Source organism: Aedes aegypti, chromosome 2 (genome assembly GCF_002204515.2).
Source record: "Aedes aegypti strain LVP_AGWG chromosome 2, AaegL5.0 Primary Assembly, whole genome shotgun sequence".
Taxonomy (NCBI): domain Eukaryota; kingdom Metazoa; phylum Arthropoda; class Insecta; order Diptera; family Culicidae; genus Aedes; species Aedes aegypti.
Window position 1 is genome coordinate 326,467,606 of NC_035108.1, and position 21,895 is coordinate 326,489,500.

General features: G+C 36.4%; 1 protein-coding gene across 1 annotated transcript in view; it reads right to left on the reverse strand.

Annotated features, from left to right (window-relative positions):
• Window positions 1-19,779, reverse strand: part of LOC5568230 (androgen-induced gene 1 protein) — a 65,686-nt gene extending 45,907 nt beyond the window's left edge. The window contains exon 1 of the mRNA XM_021845901.1: window positions 18,869-19,779. Within this exon, the coding sequence (XP_021701593.1) occupies window positions 18,869-19,060 (192 nt within the window). The 5' untranslated portion in view covers window positions 19,061-19,779. The remainder of the gene's footprint in view (window positions 1-18,868) is intronic.
• Between the last annotated feature and the right edge of the window lie 2,116 nt (window positions 19,780-21,895).

Consider the following 21,895-nt stretch of genomic DNA (forward strand, 5'->3'; position numbering starts at 1 on the left):
CAATTGTGTAATGTTTCAGTTTTCAGCTTGATCGGTAAAAATAACAATTTAGTGCCAGCAGTTCAAAGTTTATGTGGGGTTTATTATAGGAAAACTTATTTTATCGAATATAAATCATCATAGATCGCCTCTTTACCTCAAAAAAAAAAAAAAAATGTGAACTCAGAACTCGATAGCTGATTTTACGATAAAGAACATTTCCGAAGACCGCAAAACAATCCTATGCTTGTGAAAAAAAGTTATTAAGCATAAGCCCAATTTTGTTATATTTTTTCACATGTGCCAGATTGTTTCACAGTCTTCGAAAATGTTGTTCATTATAAAATTACCTATCGATTTCTGCGTTTATATATATTTTTAATGATCAATCGGCGACCTTTGGCGATTTTTCTTTCTCATAGTAAATCACATACAAACTTTGAACGGCAGGCGCTAAATCTGAGACATAGACTCGACAATACGTAGGAGCCGGATCCAATTCTTGGCACTTGTGGTTCACTTCAGCAGTGGTTTTTTTAAAAGCTTTTTCTTCTTTCTGGCGTTACGTCCCGACTGGGACAGAGCCTGCTTCTCAGCTTAGTGTTCTTATGAGCTCTTCCACAGTTATTAACTGAGAGCTTACTATGCCAATAACCATTTTTGCATGTGTATATCGTGTGGTACGATCAGAGTTGGGAATGGTAATAGTAGTAAGCTTGAGTTTTTGCGAAAATCACGTGGCTCTTCTGTACAGTAGTTTCAAATTGTGAATCTCATCAAGTAGCCTATGTTGGGTACATGAATTTTCTAAATCAGTAGTGTCATTGAAAGCTGTAAATGCGGGAAATGCAGCGGGAAATAGAACATTTTTCTACAGTAGTTTTGGGTTGCCCTTAGTGTTTTGCTATTTTCAAGGCATTTTGCCTATAGCAGCAATAGGCGTGAGTTTCACTGGCTCTGCTGACTGTGATTTGCTGCGCTTGCCTACTGTAGTGTGAATTTCAGAACTTTTCCCAGCTCTGGGTACGATGCTGGGAGGGAAGCACATATACCAGGTCCGTCGCACTCGGGCTCATGTTGGGTACCACTTCTAGAACTGCATTCGGTCCCTCGGTAGTGCAAAAGGTACCCAAGTTTGACAGATCGCAGTACACTTTTCACAGCATTCTAGATTACCTTATGAGCCATGAAATTTTGGGCAACTGCAAGGGACATGGAGGTCTTTAATTTGTCTTTGCAGATACTACACACGAAATATGACACAAAGTTATTCCAAACTGCAAGAAAATTTCAGCATGCCAACGACAATCAAGGCAGGCTTGATGACAATCGCTAGTTTTCTTTTGTTGTGTACCTTCGATCGTTCTGGACAAACATGTAAAAAGGGCCAAAGTTTTCTATGTATTTCATTTTCGTTTCTGTTGGAAAAAGTGTAATGATGCGTATTTGAATACTTTATATTCAATCAGAAAAAAAGGTGCTATCGTGACATTACTTTTGAATAAGCATGAATAGCGTTTCAATCGATTTTTGTCACATTTCACAATGGTCGGAAAAAAACGAAGTTTGGCCAAAACTTTTATTATTATTCACACATTATGTAACTTATTTTTAAAAAGTTTTTTTTTTATTAGAAATGCAATCAAGTTTGGCTGAAGTCACACATTTGTATTTTTAAGAGTTTGATCAAAATATGTATGAAGAGTGGTTAAATATATTTTTTATCAACTTTGTATGAAAAGTATCGTCAAGATGTATGAAAATATTGAATTATTCAAATAGTTCTAACTTGCAAATCAGCAAATTTCTGCAAAAAATTTTTGTAAGCAACGTTTTTTGTAAGATCTAAGGATGCATTTTAAAGTGCAATATTCGAAATGGCGGCGACATGACGCGACAAGAGTTGTTTTTCATGTTCAAAATCATCAAATTTACTAAAGTGTAATGTTGAACAGTATTAAAGCTTCAACAAAATATTTTTTTCCATCCTTATGCTCGATAAAAGTGTTGAACTATAAGCTTTCAGATAGTGCGTAGATTTGGGAAAATATTGCATTCCTTAAATATGAATTTTGTACTTTATTTTATTGATACATTTTTCAATTTTTTGACTTCACTCAGTCTGACGTCATGAAAGTCAAAGAAATTCAAATTTTAGATCAATTTCAATTAGGAATCATAATAATATAATACATGAGGTATATTTTAAAATGATAAACACCATAAAAATCTCAAAAAAGTGTTTTGGTAGTTTTGGCCGCTCCTTTATATGGAGCCCGACCATTGTGCATTTGATAAAATGGAAAAATAAGTTTTGATCTATTACGCGCTTTTATCATGTTTGTCCATTGTTTAAGATCTGGGCTCACAGTGCAGTGACAGTTCATGACAGCAGAATCTCGGCATACCTTGACGTATATAAATTTCGTATCGGTTTCTCCCTCCCAGGTACGATAATACTCTATGTCCTGGGAAGTCGAGACAATTTCCAACCCGAAAAGATCCTCGACCGGTGGGATTCGAACCCACGACCCTCAGCTTGGTCTTGCTGAATAGCTGTGCGTTTACCGCTACGGCTATCTGGGCCCCGCAAAGCTACTGAGCTCATATTTGGCCAGAATATTCGTCGTACTGAAGGGCTTCTTATTGTAAAGTTCCGGCCGAAAAAAAAACAATGCCGAAGTGAATCATGGAAGTGCCCAAGTAGCTCTGCACCCTATTTGAATTTGGTGTCAGAATGGACTAGCCTCTGATTGGTCAGCCAAATAGCGTTTCCAGGAATAATTATTGTACGGTAACATCAGCACTTTCTGTACACTGCCTTTTTATTTCTCCTTTTCAATTTCAATCGATGCCAACCATATTTCTGGCAACATAAATGTTCTATAAGAGGAGAAGAAAACTAAAAAGAAGCCAGTTATCACATCTTGTCTTAACGCTATTCCTGTATTGCTCTGTGAATGTGCATTTTGACAAGAACTAATGTTTTTAGAAATCGATATCCATACCAGAAATCCATCAAAATTTCGTCAGGAATCAATCAAAGATCTTGATATATATGCTTCATGAAAGAAGCTCGATGATTGTGTTTTCGAAAATGTTCGTCTTAAACAAACTTTTTGGCATAATAGCTTTCTTACTAAATTTCAAATCTATTGATGATCAGAAATTCAAAAGATCTCAAGGGATAGGACTTTGTATTTCTCGTATAATGTTGTTTTTTCATGTATAATGCTGGGACTTCTTGATCTGCCCACATACGAAAAATCAAAGATCTTTCCTCTCATGTTTAGTTTTTTCCAGATTCTTCTTAATTTGATATCAATCTCCACGAAACGTACGCATTCATGATGTGTCAAACAAAAACCAACAAAAGGTTGTTAGATGAAAATGTCCCGATTCTAGCAGAAACAAGTATAAATCTCGAATAAGACTAGGAGTACTGAAGTAGAAACCAAACAGGGAGATTATACCTTCATATGATAAGACAAGCCTGTTTTACGATTCGGATATAACGGACTCTGTTATCGTTGGAGATACAAATCCTCCTGCACAGTGCAACTTGTTGACAAGATAAGCGTTAGACATTATTTAAGCTTTCTTCTGCATTTCTCCTTACATAAGATATGACAATTTTGCAACAAAGTCAGAATCACAATACGTTTGTTTGGTATAAATTAGTTGGCCCTTAATACAGAACTATAGTAAACATGGGATCGATAAAAAAGCATCCAAACATTGTCATGTCTAATTCACATTTAGTAATCTAACAAGATCTGGGCATTCGGGTAGGCAACAGTATTCGATCAAAAAACTGAACATATCAATCTCTCAAACCAAATTTTCACAAGAACATAATCTGTTTATAATCTAACACCGCTGAAGTGAATCCATCACCGGGCTTTTTGATAGATCGAAGGCAGATAAGATTTTTTGTTCACAGATTGGTTTGATCATATCACGTGCGGCATATATCCATATATCCACAAGATAGCGGCAATATTGGAAGCCGTAAATCATTCTCTTATTGATCTGACGGTTCGTAAACGTTGGCCGAAGCGCGACCGGGACAAAAATAAAACAGAAGTCCAATTCACAAATTGCATTAGTAGCTTGCCGGTGCTTTCATTTTTTTTTCTCGAGGCTGTTCCCTCCGTTTGTAGTTCTATGCGGTGAAATGCGGTAGACCAAACAGACGGAAGCAGTCGGTAGTTTTTTTGTTGTTAATATTGTCGTTGAAAGATTATACGGATGTATCGATTTCGATTTTTCGGTCGCAGCAATAACCGGTCCGAGTTGGAAAACTCCACCTTAAAGCATATTTTAACATATTTAACATATAAAATGTAGTGTTTTGGTTTTTCGATATTTTTGAACCATTTTATTACAAGTTATCTCATCATCATCTGTTTTAATAATCTGAGTCGATTTTGGTCATAGGTTATCTGCTCCGATATTGTGAAATTCCTTGGAGACCGGCTCGTAGCCATAGCCCACGTTAATATCTCAGATACATTATTTTTATCATGTTCGGATAATTGTTTTTTAATACTATACTTTGATAAGAGTCTGTAATGGAAAAACGAACCAAATTGGTGTTGTTGAGTTGAGAGTTTTTGGCTATTGAGAATTCATGTTTCTAGTACCACACTGACCGTACAAAGATCTTGAATACATCTTTTTGTAATTTTCAGATTTCTTGGAGACAACTTTTCTGGTTTCCTTGATTTATATTATAGAAGTTCTCTTATACCTTACACCAAGGCTGTCCAACGTAAGGCTCTCGAGGAGCTTGAAGACTAATTATTCAACTCTAGATTCTTCTTTTTAAGCTATTTTATATTGAAAACTTGTTACATCATTGTTTGTTTTTGAACAATACACTTCAACAGAAAAGTAAACGCCTATTCCGATGCGTGAGAAATTTCTTTCAAGACATGCTTCACCATTTCTTCCGCTGAAATGTTTACTTTTCTTGAGCGGAACAGAGTACTTAGCTTAAATGAAAACGTTTCATTTTCAAACAATAAGCCTAATTTTATGTGGACAAAATACAATAAAAAGTCTCTCCCATAACATTCTTCAATTGAATTTATATCAAGTTATCACATAATATTCACGAATAACTTGGAAAGAAATCTCACACAAAGTTGAGCAAGATTGTCACAGAATTCTTGGTGAGATTCCTATCCTTGCCATGATTATCACCGAATACGCTACATCATCCTGGACAAGATTCCCACAAAATCCTATAAGAATTTTTGACTGAGTTCTTAGCAGGATTAACTTCTTCAGATTCTAGGAACAGGAGTATTGGAAGGGATTCTAACGAAATGCTAGGAAAAATTTTCACTGTATTCTGTGAATGATTCTCACAAAATTCGGGGTGGACGTCACACTCAGAAAACCATGGGCTACATTTCCATAATATATTAAATTCTGACAACATTAAGTTAAAAAAAATACAGAATTTGGAGTAGAATTTTTATAAAAACCTGGTGGTTAGTCTGGCAGACTTCAAAGTTAGATTTTTAAAAGAATGCTGTGCTGAGTTCTGATGCAATTCTAGGTGCAATTTTGACAGAATCTTCGGCAACATTATTATATCTATTCTGATTTTTATCATTAAAAATTCTTAAAAAATGAAACTTCTTCTGCACTAAACAAAATTTGGCTCGCTGCTTCTGACATATGGCCAACGATCTAGAAAAGTTATGCAGGCCTGAGTGTCAGTCTCCCAAAGCAGATCTGAATATCTTCAAAACTATTTTCATTCAGCAATGATCAAAATCTATACAGATCCTAAAAATAGAAAGTTTTGTTCAGGAAATCATACAGGATATTAACCATGTATTAGATTATCTTAACGATTTATCTAAAATATCCTCGAAGGCTTCCTCACGAGCTTGGAAGTTTTTTCAGAGATGATCGTAAGAGTTTATCAGAAACTTCTACGGATGTTTCTACAGAGATTTATATGGGTAGGCTTACCATAAGCTTATCGGATATAAACGGGACAAGTGATGATCAAAAACGGGACAATCTCAAAAAACGAAAATAATGCTCTCCTAGAATCTTTACGTGATTTATTGAAAAAAAAAATACTTCGAAAACTGCCTAGGCATGTATTCAATGATTTTTTGTGGATTATCTATCTTTAGAAGAATGATTTAAAAAATCGTTACAATTTTCAATGCAAAAAATTTGATTTTGGATTAGTAGAATTTGCCCTTGAGAAAAGTTAGGGAAATGTTTTCGCTGATCAAATCATAAACGTAAGTTGTTCTAATACTTCATGATTTGATTAGAAAATACACTCTTTTCAAATCAATTGCGTGTCTATCTGGACTATCGATAGTCTAGTTCACAGCGTGTAGGTATTCCACTAAGAAGCTCGAAGATTTTCACTGCTAACAATTTGATTCAGGATTGCTAGAATTTGATCATAGGAAAAGTAAAACGAACATATTTCCGTTATGATGATAAAACATAATCACCTATCTCGTCGAAATTTCTTGCCAGAAATGCTTCTTTGAGTGGAGTCGCTGGAGTAATTTCTCTGGATATCATTAAAAACATTTAAGTTAAATTATTGAAGGCATTTTGAATTAATTTAATGGGGGAATTCCCTAAGAAGACCGACCTGAAAAAATATTATTTGGGCCTATCATAAGAAACTAATTCTAAATTAGTTGGTTATCATATTTCTGAATAAAAAACTTAAACTTGAATAATGCATGCAGTAATACTAGCAGTAAATGTAATCCCAAAGATTTTAAAAACACAATAAAAAAAATGTCTAGCATGATTTTCTGAAAAAGTCTTATGAAACTTTAATTCTCTGAGTTATGTTTCGAATATATTTGTATTCCAGATTATCGTATTTTTTTTGGCTCAAGTTCGGTTTCTTCTTGGCATCTTGTTTGTTCCTGTTAGGTCATTTTTGGTCTCTATTTTTTCATTTATAAAGTCTCTAAAGTCCCTATTTTCGAGGCACTCAGTCGCTACCAGCCGTGAACATGGGAGGGGGGGTTCGATTTTTACCAGGTTTTGTCAAATTCGGACCTTCTGAAGTATTTTGTTCAAACGTGTTTAGTAATGTCCTGATTTCATGGACAAATGAAACTTTTCAAGCCGTTTATCGTGCTTAAAAGATATGACCTAAAAACTGTTACTAGGTCCGAATTGGAACATGTTCCCTTACTCTAAGCTATGTTTACGAGTTTCACCTGAACATTTTGTATATGTTACTCTGGCGTTCTGTTATGAATTAATCCAGATATCAATTAAGCTTCAGGTTAATTGGCCGCCCCGTGATTTCTACTCCAGTATCGCCAGATCAGCTGCATTTACATGCGGTATGGGAAACTCTTAAATCCTCCATACTATCAAAGGCTTTCCCTATGATAATCATGGAGATGCAAAGGTAGACTCTATGACACTACCCCGAACGCCACTACCCTGAATGCCATTACCCCGAACGCCTTTACCCCGAATGGATCACTACCCCGAACGCCATTACCCCGAATGCATAACATTTTGAGACTAATTATAATTAGAAGGTAGGAAGATAATTGTACCATTCCATATGGGAATTAAACAAGTTTGGCTTAACAATGTATTTTTCAAATACAAGAAGATAAAAAATGAGCTAAATTTTCAGCAAGTAAATTATATACACAGTTTGGATTTGTCCTCTAATTTTGTTGAAATTTACACAGCCACACTGCAATTCTCTGAAGAACAGCCTTTTTTAAAAAGAAGTCTGAATTTATTATGAAAAGGAGAGCTATAATATGCACAAAATTATGATGTATTAAAATCTCCTTATGGACGCTGCTACCCACTTCTTTCAATCAGTTTCTTTAGATGCAGGTCTTCTAGCATTAAGATCTTCTAAAAGATTTTGTTTCGCAATCGATGGCAATAGAAGATCACCCTGATATTATCGCTGCAAGTGGTGTGCTATGGAATCCGCAAAGACCAATATGAAAGACAAATGTTCCGTTGTGGCATATAAACGCTATTACACATGTACACGTTAGAAAAACGGTGACTTCTGATCACCGCTACAGTAAAAACTTTCGTTGGTTTGTCGGATCACTCAGCTGAATTTCGATAAAATAATCACCAAAAATAGTTGTGTTTGATTCTAGACAATGAACAACAATGACAAACAAGACAATGAAATATGAACGCCACCAAGAAGTACAGGAGAGTACGCAGCTATCTAGCAAGACCATGTTGAGGGTATGGGTTTGAATTACTCCAGGGGCAAAAATGTTGTGGGTTGTTTTCTCAAAATGTTACACCTCATACAAAATTTGTAGAATTTCCATACAAAATGTGTTACGAGGGGTTAGGTAGGTTTCAAAAATGGCAAGTTTTGGCGTTATTAAATCTGTGAATGATCCATTGAACTACGAAAGTGTCCACTGAGCTGAGAAACAGGCACTGTACCAGTAAGAAAAAAAAGAAGATAGTTGCCAACCAAATATTTTGAAAGAATTGCTGACATATGATAGAAGGGAAAATATATGATGAATATTTTAACGATGAATTGAATGCACCGTTAGTTACCAGTTTACATTAGAAACGAATACATGAATGTTCAATCCTTTATAAAAGTATGATCAACATTTTTGCACGCAAAACAAGATACGGCACAGTATCTCATACGTTTCGAGGTAAAGGCCCATTCGGGGTAGTGGCGTTCGGGGTAACGGGATGGAGCCGCAGAGGTATATTGGGTGTCTAATAATAACGGATATCAGACGTATATTTCTTACATTGCTTAAAAACTGTAACATGAAAACACGGTAGTGCTTCGTGAAGCCCAAGCAGGACAGTTCGGTTTTGCGTCGTCCGATAGATTTGGCTCACGGTTTCGCGCGTGTTTTCGTCTCCAAAGATTTTTTTTCTGTTTAGGAGCGTCTTGCTGGGTAGGTATTTGGAAGGCACAAGCAAGACGGTTTATTTTCGGGACGCCAAGAAGTTTTGCTGTCAGTATCAGTTTTGTGTTCAGTCGAGGATGGATTACCAACTGGTGAGTTCGTTTCATGCTTGTGATAACACATATTTTCTTGAAAGCGTAGCTTTTAAGTAATTTTAAAACAAACTTTGTATGGTTCGTCACTATAAGTGTCGGCATTATGCTTTTTTCTTATACAATTTCATTATACATATATTTGTCTCTTGTAGACATTATCAAAAATTATCTTTTGAATTGTTCGACATTGTGAATGTTGACGTATTTTTTAAAACTTCTACCATATCGAGACAAAATGCACAGTAATACTCATATGTAATTTTCAAACAAACTATGTATAGTTCGTCACTACAAGTGTCGGCATTATTCCTGTTTCATATAATTTAAAATATATACATGTAATTTTCAGTTTTCGTCATTAATAAAAACATCTTTTGAATTGTTCGACATTGTAGATGTTGACGTATTTTTTAAAGCTTCTACCAAAAACTTCTCGAGACAAAAATACAACACTAGCTTTAAATATGGGTCGTATATTCCCCCCCTGTCCATGGATCGCATCATCGACCAGAGGTGACTCCCAGATCTTTTCCTCCCTCAATAATAAACACCCTTCCCGTGGTTGTAGCAAAGTGAAAATACATCTTCCGTCTTCAGAGTGATGAATTACAATGTTTTATTATGAACCTTCCTGTCATCATGCTCAAGCATGACCTACTCTGATCTAATCCAATAGCACATTACTACATCTCTCCTTTTTTCCATAAATGTGAATCAATAGTTTAATCTAGCTTAAAAACTACTGAACAGTCAATACTGATTTTCTTTCAATAATGTATGAATGGTCTTCATAAATGTTTCATTGCTTGAAATATTGTTGATCTCTGCCGGAAAGCATACAGCGCGACATCCTCGAGTTTTTCCTCCTTGTACTGATGAGTTTAATACTGTGCGTATCTCGTCACACCACCAATGGTCTCTAAACGCAAATGGAATTAATTATTAAACATATAGCATCAATAAGTTAAAACTGAAAGTATACTTAGCTGCATTGAGTTACTTCTTTCTTTTCTTGTATTGCTAAATTAATTATTTTACATTACCGTTTCAATTCATGCAACTATGCAAGCATGCTTGATCTTGTTCATTATCCGTTCTTGATTGTTGTAAAAGAGGTTCGCTTAAAATGCTTAAAACAATCCATGCCGCACTATACTTTTGAAACTACGAAAAATGTAACGAAAAAAGATAAATGAACATTTTTTATATGAATTAGTACTGCTAGATATACAATATGAATAAACTTCATTTGTGTAGTACCAAACTGTACTTTTATTTCCATTGCATGTCCCTTTATCATAGATGTACTGAAAAAAATATTTCCTACATCTCATAATAGACCCGGACTGCCAAAAGGACTGAGAAGGATCTCCTACATCCAATCTTCTCAATTTCAGGCTGAAATCTTGCGTTTATTTGGTGTTTAACACACGTTACTATTATTTTTATCGTTTTCTTTATAAAGAAACGGGTCGGATGATACGTTTCATTTTTACTATTCTCCTTCGAACAGTGCCGAATTTTCACGACCGCCCTGCGTTCTTTTACCGGAAATGGATCAGGACTATTTCATCCTCTTCATTTCTTATGGAGAAGTAGACCAGAATCATGCAAAATGTTCTCTTTACTCTCTTCTTTTTCTCTAAGAGCGGACCAGACGATTTGTTTTATTCCTTCATTTCTTTTCAGAAATGGGCCGAATTTCAACAAACTCCCTACGTTCTTGTTTCAGAAATGGACCAGGATTATTTCATCCTCTTCATTTCTTATGGAGAAGTAGACCAGAATCATGAAAAATGTTCTCTTTACTCTCTTCTTTTTCTCCAAGAGCGGACCGGACGATTTGTTTTATTCCTTCATTACTTTTCAGAAATGGGCCGAATTTCAACAAACTCCCTACGTTCTTGTTACAGAAACGGACCAGGTTTATCCTCTTCGTTTCATAAGGAGACGTAGACCGGAATTACTTACTGTATTCCCTTTACTCTCTGCTCATCAACATAAATAACTTGCTAGTGTATTATATTCCTTCATGTTATTCTTGGAATGGAACGAATATTTTTTTCCAATCTTTCATTTCGTTTGCAAAAATGGACTGAGTTCCTAATATATATGTAGCCTTGAACTACATTACAAATCATATATGTAGCAGTAATCTCTTAATTCTCAGCAATTTATTGTTGTTTGACCATAGACAGCATAATTATTCCGTTGTCAAGCTATTTTACATTTGTCTTGTCATGCTCTGTATTCGCAGGCTGATTCACTTTTTTTTTAACGCCAGTCGGCGAGTCAAATTTATTTTAAATTCAACTCTCTTTAAATTCTTAATTTCTTTAAATTTGTACTTGGTAGCCTTATGCACCTTCTTAACGTATTCACGAGTTTACGAATTATTTATAATCACATGATTGAGTCATGTACATTTCTGATAATTTCTTTTAAGTTGATTTCACTTATGGTCCAAATTAATACCTTCAGCAGGTTTGATAAAAATTGTAGGCTTTTTTTTAAATTAAACTTTCTTTCTTTGAATAACGCAAGAGTAATATTATGAAAGCTGTTGAGGATTTTGCCCTCCAACAGACTCACACCTAAATAAGTTTGTCACATCAAAATATTATCACACCATGCCCATATATTGGATGGCACCGTAGCTACCAAAACAAACATTTAACGCATTTGTAACGCACACTGTTGGATTGTGCATTGAATGCAAGGTGCGTGCTTCTGCTAAACTGCCATATAAACAGACGTGTGTATATTTTTTTTTTCTCCACGTTGCAAATTTTCTCGAAAATCTATTCGTAAACAAAACGTACAATACATTGAAATATGACACCACTACTACTATACATTGAATGTTTTCTAACTTTAGAATTAAACAATTTGAAAAAGATTTCAAACGTTAGAAAGTCGCTATTTAGTTTTAGAACGTTAAATAAATATATTGTCCATTATAAAAGAAACAGTGTTGAACTAGTCGTTTTGGTGTCTTTCTTATTTTGATATTTTCCTTAGTCGACAGATTTTTTTCAGAAATGCTGTTACTGGCAATCAGCCTATTTGTTTTTTTTTTTTCAACTGCTTCATTTGCTTTTAAATGCAATTGTTAAATGTTTCAATAAACTAAGTTCCGTTGTTTTTTTTATTCTGATGTAATTCTAGATGCATATTTCTATAACAACTAAAATTTTCTTCGGAATACATAATAATTTGAATGAAATAATAATAAAGCTCATGATTGAAATGTAAATTATATTGCTTTAAATTAATAAAATAAATAAATACTCCTTTTCTGCCTTCGTTGTAAAAATCAAATAAGTGACGCCAAAACACGCAATAATGGATACTTAGCTTAGCTTAGCTTAGACTGACTACACATATCAATGGTTGTTATTCCGTGATTGACCGAAGTCAGTGAAAATGCACAAAGAATCAACTAGAAGTTCGGCTGGGATTGGCCATAATCTTCTCCAGTGTGCATAATTCAGTGCCTCTATTTATACAGGGTCAATAACGGCGCCGGCCACGTCCTTGCAGTCAGGTGGGATTGGGGGAAGGAATGTTAGTGTGTAACCTTTGCTTTTTGGAGACCGTGTTTGCCTCTGCATCTCCACAAAGGTTACTGGGAGGGATGTTTGTTAATGGGGAGGATCGTTGGGTCATAGGATTCACTTTGATATGCGATTAGACCATGATAAACAATGATTTGTGAGATATATACATTCTTATACGTAAATATAATATTTTCATTTGATATGAACAATTTCTATGTAGAGGAAAATTATGCCGACACTTGAGGTGACGAACCATTCAAAGTTTGTTGAACAAATACCTAAATGTAACATTCCTACAGCTGTCAGGACGAAAGCATGTGTTATTATATTTTACTCATTTGAAAAGAAACAAAAAACTCGATTGGTTGGGACATCATAGAACACTCTTATTCTTATGCCGACACTTACAGTGGCGAACCATCCAAAGTTTGTTGAATAAAGTGAACCTTTCGCAAGTCTACACTTGTAGTGTCGAACCATTCAAAGTTTTTTTTAATTACAAAAATAAAGGTATATAAGAGGTGTTCTGAAAAAAAAAATGTTAAACATAAATAAATCATGAATCAGAGTTTGTGTCGACACTCACAGTGACGAACCATCCATAGTTTGTTGAAAAATCATATTTACATCCCACCATTGTAACGATTGAATGTGCAGTCATACATATTTTATAGATTAGAAATAGTAGCATGAAACGAGCTCACCAATTGATCCGTTATCCTTGACTGAGCAGCCACAATCCACTTTCGGCTTCACTCGTTTGCTCGGCTATAAAAAAGCACTCAGGAAAAAAAATAAGCGCGCGACCCAAAAAGAATAAAAAAAAACTGTTCGGGCTTTCTTGACGCACTGCCCACTGCCCAGGAGCAAGCGTCAAGGTCGAAGGATCAAACAAACTCCCAAAACACGCAATAATGGATACTATGCAAAAACTGTGTTTCATGAACAACTTCCATGAGGAATGCTTTAAATTGTCAGGACATCTATCCTATGATGCAAAATCATAAATCGCACAATAGAAATGTTCTTTCGTTATTTCATGAGTTTATCGTCGCAGAAGAAGTAACGTTTAAATGAAACTGGTGCCTTTTCATAACATTTATGTTCATAACAAAACCATTGAAGTGTTTCCAACGTTTCATACTACAGAAACCCCCTTCTTTGTTTATTTGATTGATTCATTTTACATTTTTAATTGAATTGAATTGATTCATTTTACATTTTTAATTTATCAATGAACACATCGAGTATTTGATTTTATCACTATGATTGATGGCTATTATACGCCATTCTCCATGGCGGCAAAATTTTCGGATTTTTGAAGGGGGGGTGACATAAAAGAAAATTAATATTTGTATCAGCCTAAGAAACCCAACAATGAGGAATAATCAAGAAACTTTCCATAAAAATTAGAACTAGAAATTGCTTGGCAAATTGTACATTTTGATAATATTCTTTTCTCTCTCCCTTCACTTTTTAAAATCGTAAATTTTGAATTGGATAACATCGTGATACATTGAATAAAACTTCGTTAAACAAACCTGGACTATTTTTTTTAGTTCAATTGACGAAATTATCTGTAATTGGGATCGCGAATCACAACAGGAAAATCATTCAAAATAAAATTTCTGAATGTTTTTAAATTTGACATACCGCCGGCTGTCAAAACAACTCAAAAGTTAACATGTAATAAATAAAACTGTGTTTACCTACATGTATTTCCGATTCCAGATACGTTCCGATCATACGCAGCACAAAATCTGTATCGCAATAATTTTCCTGTTACCCTTATCCGTCATTTCGCCAGGCGTTCCTTCAAACAGCATACAGCCAATTTTAAAGATTCTTGTGCACAAATCTATGAACCGCACACTCGAATCAAAATGGGATCCGTTCCAACAATCGTCGCCAATGTAGCAAAGTGAAAATACATCTTCCGTCTTCAGAGTGATGAATTACAATGTTTTATTATGAACCTTCCTGTCACCATGCTCAAGCATGATCTACTCTGATCTAATCCAATAGCACATTACTACAGTGGTGATTGTGGAGATGCAGAGGTATTCTCGGTCTCTAGAAGCAACAATCATTACACCCTTACATTCCTTCCCCTTCCCAACTGACTGTAAGGACTTGGCCGGCGCCGTTATTGATCAATAATATTAGATCTGCTAAAATTGCACTTCGAGAGTAAGCGGAAACTCCCATCCCTTATTCATTTGGATCGTAGTGCAATTCTTACCAGTTCCGATCAATCACGGAGCAGCAACCATTGACATGTACAGTCAGTCTATGCTATGCTATGCTATGCTATGCTATGCATTGCTTAAAGACTGTAACATGAAAACACAACAAACATGTCTTATTTTAAACCTACATATTATTTGAATCAACCGCATCACTTACCAAGGTGAATCCAGATTGTGTAGCTTTTGAATCCAAATTTGAATCTGAGAGAGAGAGGAGACAACTGGCTTAGATTGTGAGCTCCCAAAAGTCAAGGGAATCTGTCATCAACTGTCACTGGAAACCCGCACATTCGAAGGGCAGAGCGTAAAAAATTGTCAAAATTCAAGTAAACGTAATTAAAATGTCTAGGTGTTTTTCGATGATTTCACATTATAAAAAGGATACTTTAATATAGTTGTGTGTTATCGATTTTTTTTTTAAATATATTTATATCCTTTTCATAGTGAACAACAATAAGTGAATATAATTTTGACCTAAATAAGATCATCTGACCGTGCTGCAGCACCCAAAAATTAAAGAAAGAAGTCATAGAAAGCGAAAAAACATGCCAAATGTCAGTGAGCTGTCTCCTCTCTCTCAGATTTGAACTAACAAAAACTCTTTCCCGTGCCAACCATGAAGATACAGAGGTATACTCGGTAACAAAGGATGTCACACTTACATCCTCTCCTTTCCCCGATGACTGTAAGGACGTGACCGGCGTCGTTATTGACTTTATAATGATTTTAATTCTCTGAATTGTACACTGAATACTGTAAGCTTTTCATAAGCTCGGTCTGTTGATTCCTTATGCAATTTTGCTTATTCTGGTCAATCACGGAGTAGCAACTACGAATTGTACGGTGCTTATGCTTATGCTCATGCTCTCAAAACCAGGTCGAATTTTCACAAAGGTTGAGCAGTTTATTTTATCTTGAGCTAAGTTCTCGATTCTAGACATTCTAGACATAATTTTCATTGAAAACTTCTGTAAAATTCTAACAACAGCTCATAAGAACACTAAGGGCCTTATTTTTTAAGTCGAGTCGAACAAAAACGACTTGACTGGAGTCACTGTCGACCAAAAATTCGCTCAACTTGGCTCTGTCACTCGAGTTTATCGACAGCTGTCACTCTATGTGACTGGATTACTCACGGTGAAAAGAAGCAAGGTATTATACTCCGAAAAATGACATTTGGCAGTGACGTCATTCCTGTCGCAAACTTGAACTAGTGCAAAAGAAAACAAGGCCTGCTCTCCTTTACTATCCTCAAGGCCTCATGCTTGACGATAGGAATGACGACACATGTTTTGATGGAAAATCGTTGTTTACACGTAGAAATAGCCTACCTTGTTGTGTCTACACGGTAAAAAATCAGCACGTTCGATTGAATAGATTGATAACTTGACTCAATTCAAACACCAATCACCATGATTTGAAGAGTTCTAACTTTGGATTTGCTCTACTGTCTCTAGAACAAGACTCTGAAGTGAAAAGTCGTTGATTTTGAACATCATGTCTTTTGTGTAAAATCAATCATTGACAGCTCGTTGTAGAAAGTGATTGAGATCAATTCAACCCCTTTCAACAGATGCGAGTTGGTGTCGAGGTAAGACACTAGACTTGCACTCCGAAGATTGGTGGTTCGAATCTGGGTCAGGCGGACATGTTTATTATAACTTTTTTTTTTATTTCAAATCAAAACATACAACGTTGAATTCAAGTGCTGTTACCTTGATTTTGTCAAGATTCAACAGTAGTGCAAATCCAAGTGCAGAACTATTGATAGCATGGTGCTTATTTTTTACCGTGTATGCATGCTTAGGCTGTGAACCGTTTCACCAGTTCGTTTAACTTTTAGTTAAAATTTGACAGCTCGATAGTTATTTCCCCTCTGGTTAGAAATAACCCTGCTCTGGAGCATGGTTAAACTTGACAGTCCGAAAGTTATTTTTTGCTCCCGTGAATTTGAAAATAACTAACCATCTGTCAACATTGTTCTGAAATAACTACTCGACTGTCAAAGCTCAAATGGGTCGACTGCTATTGAAATGTCAAATTTTAACTAATAGTTAAACGAACTGGTGAAACGGTTCACAGCCTTACTTTGATCGACAATGACTACAGACGAATCACGTGGATTCGCTCGAATTACAAAATAGACTCAGCTGAGAATCAGTCTCTGTCCCAGTGAGGACGTTAATGCTAAGAAGGAGAAGAAGAATGCTAGGTATGTATAACAAAATTCTTGCCAGGATTGCCGTTGAAAGGAATTGAAAGTTAAACGTTTAAAGTTTCCAAGGAGGACTTGTGGGATTTTGATAAAATTATAGGTGATTTTCTGACAAAATTTTGAAAATGTTGGGCAGGATTCTCATAGATCCCGAGGGCAAATTTCTAAATGCATCTTGCATCACTCCCATATATTATTGGGAGAAAATTTGAAACGGTGGCAGATTTGTTCACCCGCCTAAAACGCGAAGCAACAAGAGTCGGGCTAATGGTGAATGCGTGGAAAACAAAGTACATGCTGGTTGGCGGAACTGAGCGCGACAGGACCCGCCTAGGAAGCAGTCTTACGATAGACGGAGATACCTTCGAGGTGGTGGACGAGTTCGTCTACCTCGGATCCTTGTTGACGGCTGACAACAATGTTAGTCGGGAAATACGAAGGCGCATCATCAGCGGAAGTCGTGCCTGCTATGGGCTCCAGAAGAAAATGCGGTCAAGAAAGATTCACCCCCGCACCAAATGTACGATGTACAAAACGCTCATAAGACCGGTAGTTCTCTACGGGCATGAGGCGTGGACTATGCTCGAGGAGGACTTGCAAGCTCTTGGGGTTTTCGAACGCCGAGTGCTAAGGACGATCTTCGGCGGCGTACATGAGAACGGCGTGTGGCGGCGAAGGATGAACCACGAGTTCGCTCAACTCTTCGGCGAACCCAGTATCGGGAAGGTAGCTAAAGCTGGAAGGATACGCTGGGCAGGGCATGTTGCAAGAATGCCGGACAACAACCCTGTAAAGATGGTGTTCGCTACGAATCCGGTCAGAACAAGAAGGCGTGGGGCGCAACGAGCTAGATGGATTGACCAGGTGCACCAGGACCTGGAGAGCGTGGGTCACAGTTGAGGATGGAGGGAAACGGCCATGAACCGAGTGAAATGGCGAATTATTGTTGGCGAGGCTTTATCAAGATAATTGATGTAAAGCCAAATAAGTAAGTAAGTAATCACTCCCATATCATTCGAGGCTGTCTTTTCAAAGAATCTGGGTTATGATTCTCACAAATTTTAAGCAGGATATTCAAACAGTTTTAGGAGAAATTGTGAAGAAATATTAAACAGATTTCTGACAGAATTCTGAGTATAATCCTCAACATTTTCACAAAGCCCATAGCAGGACTCCTCGGAAAATCCTGGACTAAATTCGGACATAAACTTGAGCATAAAAACTTGTGCAAAATTATCACAGAATACCAGGAGCGATTCTTACAATCTTTTCCGAGGGATTCTCACATAACTTTGAGGAGAATATTTGGCATCATTTGTCTTTCATCAATGTTACTGAAAGAATCTGACTGACTTTTGTTAAGTTTCACGAACTGTTTGGAATTTCTTGTCTCAAATGATATTGGATACAGTTTTTAAGACTTGGCCCGCTGGTCAGAAAGGTTGAGCAAGACTGTCCTAAACCAAAGACTAGAAGAGTTGATAGGAATCTATCTTAGAACCAGAAGTAAGAGAAAGAATCTTGTTTTACTTGGATGATGTCATGTGGTGTAATTGTAAAAGTTAGACTGAATCAAATATAAAACAAAAGTTATATCATTCATGTGAACTCATACAAAGACAATAAAAGCATCGTTTCAATGCAGTATACTGCGATACTTTTCAAGACGACATTTGACGCGTGTTGCTAATTAATGCATGAATTTCTTAAATATAGTCGACAAAGATAAATGCTTTCCGCCTCTACGTGGCTATAAACGACACTAAATGAATAATATGATAAGATCACACATTGCGCTGTCGCCATGTATACTAACCAAACACCAGTAGGTCAAAAACTTGGATCTTCCACCGTATTCCGAAGGTCGCATCATTTTCGGGATGTTCAGGTCTTCCGGTATTTTCACGAAATACCTATCGAAGTAGATCGCATAGTAGTACTGGCCGATGGCAATCAGATGCCATACCAGCACAAATGTGCGCGATTTGTAGAGCTGAACGCTGGTCATTGCTGCGACTGGAGTTGAGAAGCTGAATCCTCACAGAAGACAAATTATCCTTTTTAAATTGTTTCCACACTTCAGACGGTACCCAGAGGATTGTCTGCTAAAAGGACCTGCAGAACAGAAGCTCAACCTACTTAGTTTTCCCCAAAGGGACACTTTCACTTAGCACTCGACACAAACACACTCGAACGTTCAACAGGATGCAGCTTAGCGAGGATACGCGCACCTTCTCTATTGCTGTAGCCTTCGTTTTTTGCACTTCTTTGTCGGAGCTTAATGAGCACGGGTTTTCACATGTAGTATCGGCCCGAAAATGGCTCACGTGTTTCACTCTGCAGCTATTCGACAGCTATCGTAAATCACAGAATCACAATCACGCGTTCTTTGGTATTTTGTGACTTATGCCCATATCCGTGGAAAGGAAAATCGCCACCATTCAAAGTGAATGACTTCCACCCGATAGCACGAAGCACGAAAAGCGCCCAGCAGAATAAATCGCACCGTCACCAAGAAGCCCCACTCGGTAACTGACGAAATCGTGCGTTCACTCACGAACTTTGGCACGTAGACCTACTCCAGTCGGTCGGCAGCTCCAAAAAATAGCAAGGATATCCACAACCCGAATTCCTTCAGCGCTCACACAACGGCACCAGTTTTCCCCCCTGACTGGGAAATCGTGAGCACGGGGCCGACTGTTTACGCTATCGACCGACGGACTAACGAGCGTGCCAATCTGGAGAACGGGAGAATAGTCGCTTTCACAGTCGTTTACCTAACTTGCTCCAGTTACATTTCAGTTGCGTCCGTTCCGTAGTCTGGATGTCGAGAGCAAAGAGCAATCGCGCAGTTTCGCAGTGTTCTCTCAGGGAGGTGGGCCAGAGGTTTCCAATTCGCTTTTGGTGTGTTATCGTGATAGATTTTTTTACTTTCTTTATTAGTATATTTTTTACATTACTTTCATTTATTATATCTAGGTGTTCTGTGTTAAGTAACACTATCATCCTCATTTGGTAAAACTAAATTAAGCTTTTATTAACATTTTGTTAACATATTTCATTTGATGTAGTAGTTCACAATACATACATGTGAGTTGATTTCACCTGCAGCTTATAAGAGAAAAAAAAACGCTTTCAATGAACCTCACCTAAATATATAACGCATTATTCGTGGCAATAGAAGATTGTAGCGATTTTTGTCTTAAGTTATTAATAATTGTTTTCGACGTTTGGTCGAATGTTTCAACATTGGATATTCTATGTAACTCATTAGTGCTATACCAGAGAGGAAGCTTCAGAATCATTTTCAAAATTTTATTTTGAATCCTCTGCAAAGCTTTATTCCTGGTATTACAACCATATTGGTACAGCATACAACATGGCTGGCCTGAAAATTTGTTTGAAGATCCTAAGCTTGTTTTTAAGACAAAGTTTTGATTTTCTACTAATAAGTTGATAAAGACATTTTACATATTTGGTACATTCGGCTTGAATACCCTCAAGGTGATTGTTAATGTTAATTTTTTATCCAGCAAAAGCTCTAGATATTCACCTTCATCTGACCAATTTATTGGAACTCCTCTCATCGTGACAGCATGTCTACTTGAAGGTTTCAAATAAAGAGCTTTTGCTTTATGTGGGAGTATTATCAATTGAGTTTTGGAAGCATTAGGAGAAATCTTCCATTTTGCAAGTATGAAGAAAAAATATCCAAACTTTTTTGCAATTTGCTTCAGATGACACGCAGGCGGAGAGGCTTTTGTCATCCGCAAGCAAAGATTTTTGACATCCCTGAGGTAAATTAGGTAAATTAGGTAAGTCAGATGTGAAGATATTGTATAATATTCGTTCTAAAATGCTTCCTTGAGGAACATCAGCTCTTACATGAAGTGTTTCAGACTTGGAGGTCTTATAATTAATCTGAAGTGTACGATTTGACAGATAACTTTGGATTATTCTAACAGTGTATGTTGGAAAATTAATGTTTTTTTTTTTAATTTTACAATCAAGCCTTCATGCCAAACACTGTCGAATGGTTTTTCTATGTCTAGAAGAGCAAGACAAGTAGAATAGCCTTCAGATTTGTTGGAACGAATCAAATTTGTTACACGTAAAATTTGATGAAAGGACGAACAGACATTCGGAATATGAACTGTTCATTGGCAAAAAAAAAATAATTTTCGTTGATGTGAACTATCATTCTGTTAAAAACGACCTATTCAAAAAAGTGTACTGATGGAGGAAAGCAAGCTCAGTGGGCGATAGCTGAATGCTGGGGTAACTTTGGCATTTGTTAAATGAGGGATTCCACGGAGGCATGCAAGTCGATTCTGATCGACCATTTCAAAAATATCTGAAACTTTGCACAGTTTTTCAGTTCCATCTAAATCGTCATTTTCCGATATCAAATCTTCAAGTTGAGTCACGACTAACTTTTCAAAAGGGTGTATGTGAAAATGGTTCAAAAATATTCAAAAAGCTGCACAGCAAAAACGGTTCGTTCGATTGTTAGACAACTAAAGAAACAAAGTTAGACAACTAAATAAAGATTCCAACAAAAATACACACAGTAAAAAAAAAATTTTTTTTGCATTAAAAAACATCATTTTTGTCACAAAAACTCAAATATCTCAAAACCCTATCGGAATATCAACGTAATTTTTTGAGGGAAAACGGTCCATTATATTAGCTATCTACCATAAAAATTTGGTGATGGTAAGCCAATAAACAAAAAAGTTATGACATTTCAAATATTTCACAAATTTGACACTTAGTGAAAAAAAATTTTTTTTTCATTGTTAATTTTTTTTAGGACCGCAGTTTGTTGCTGAATTTTTTGTTA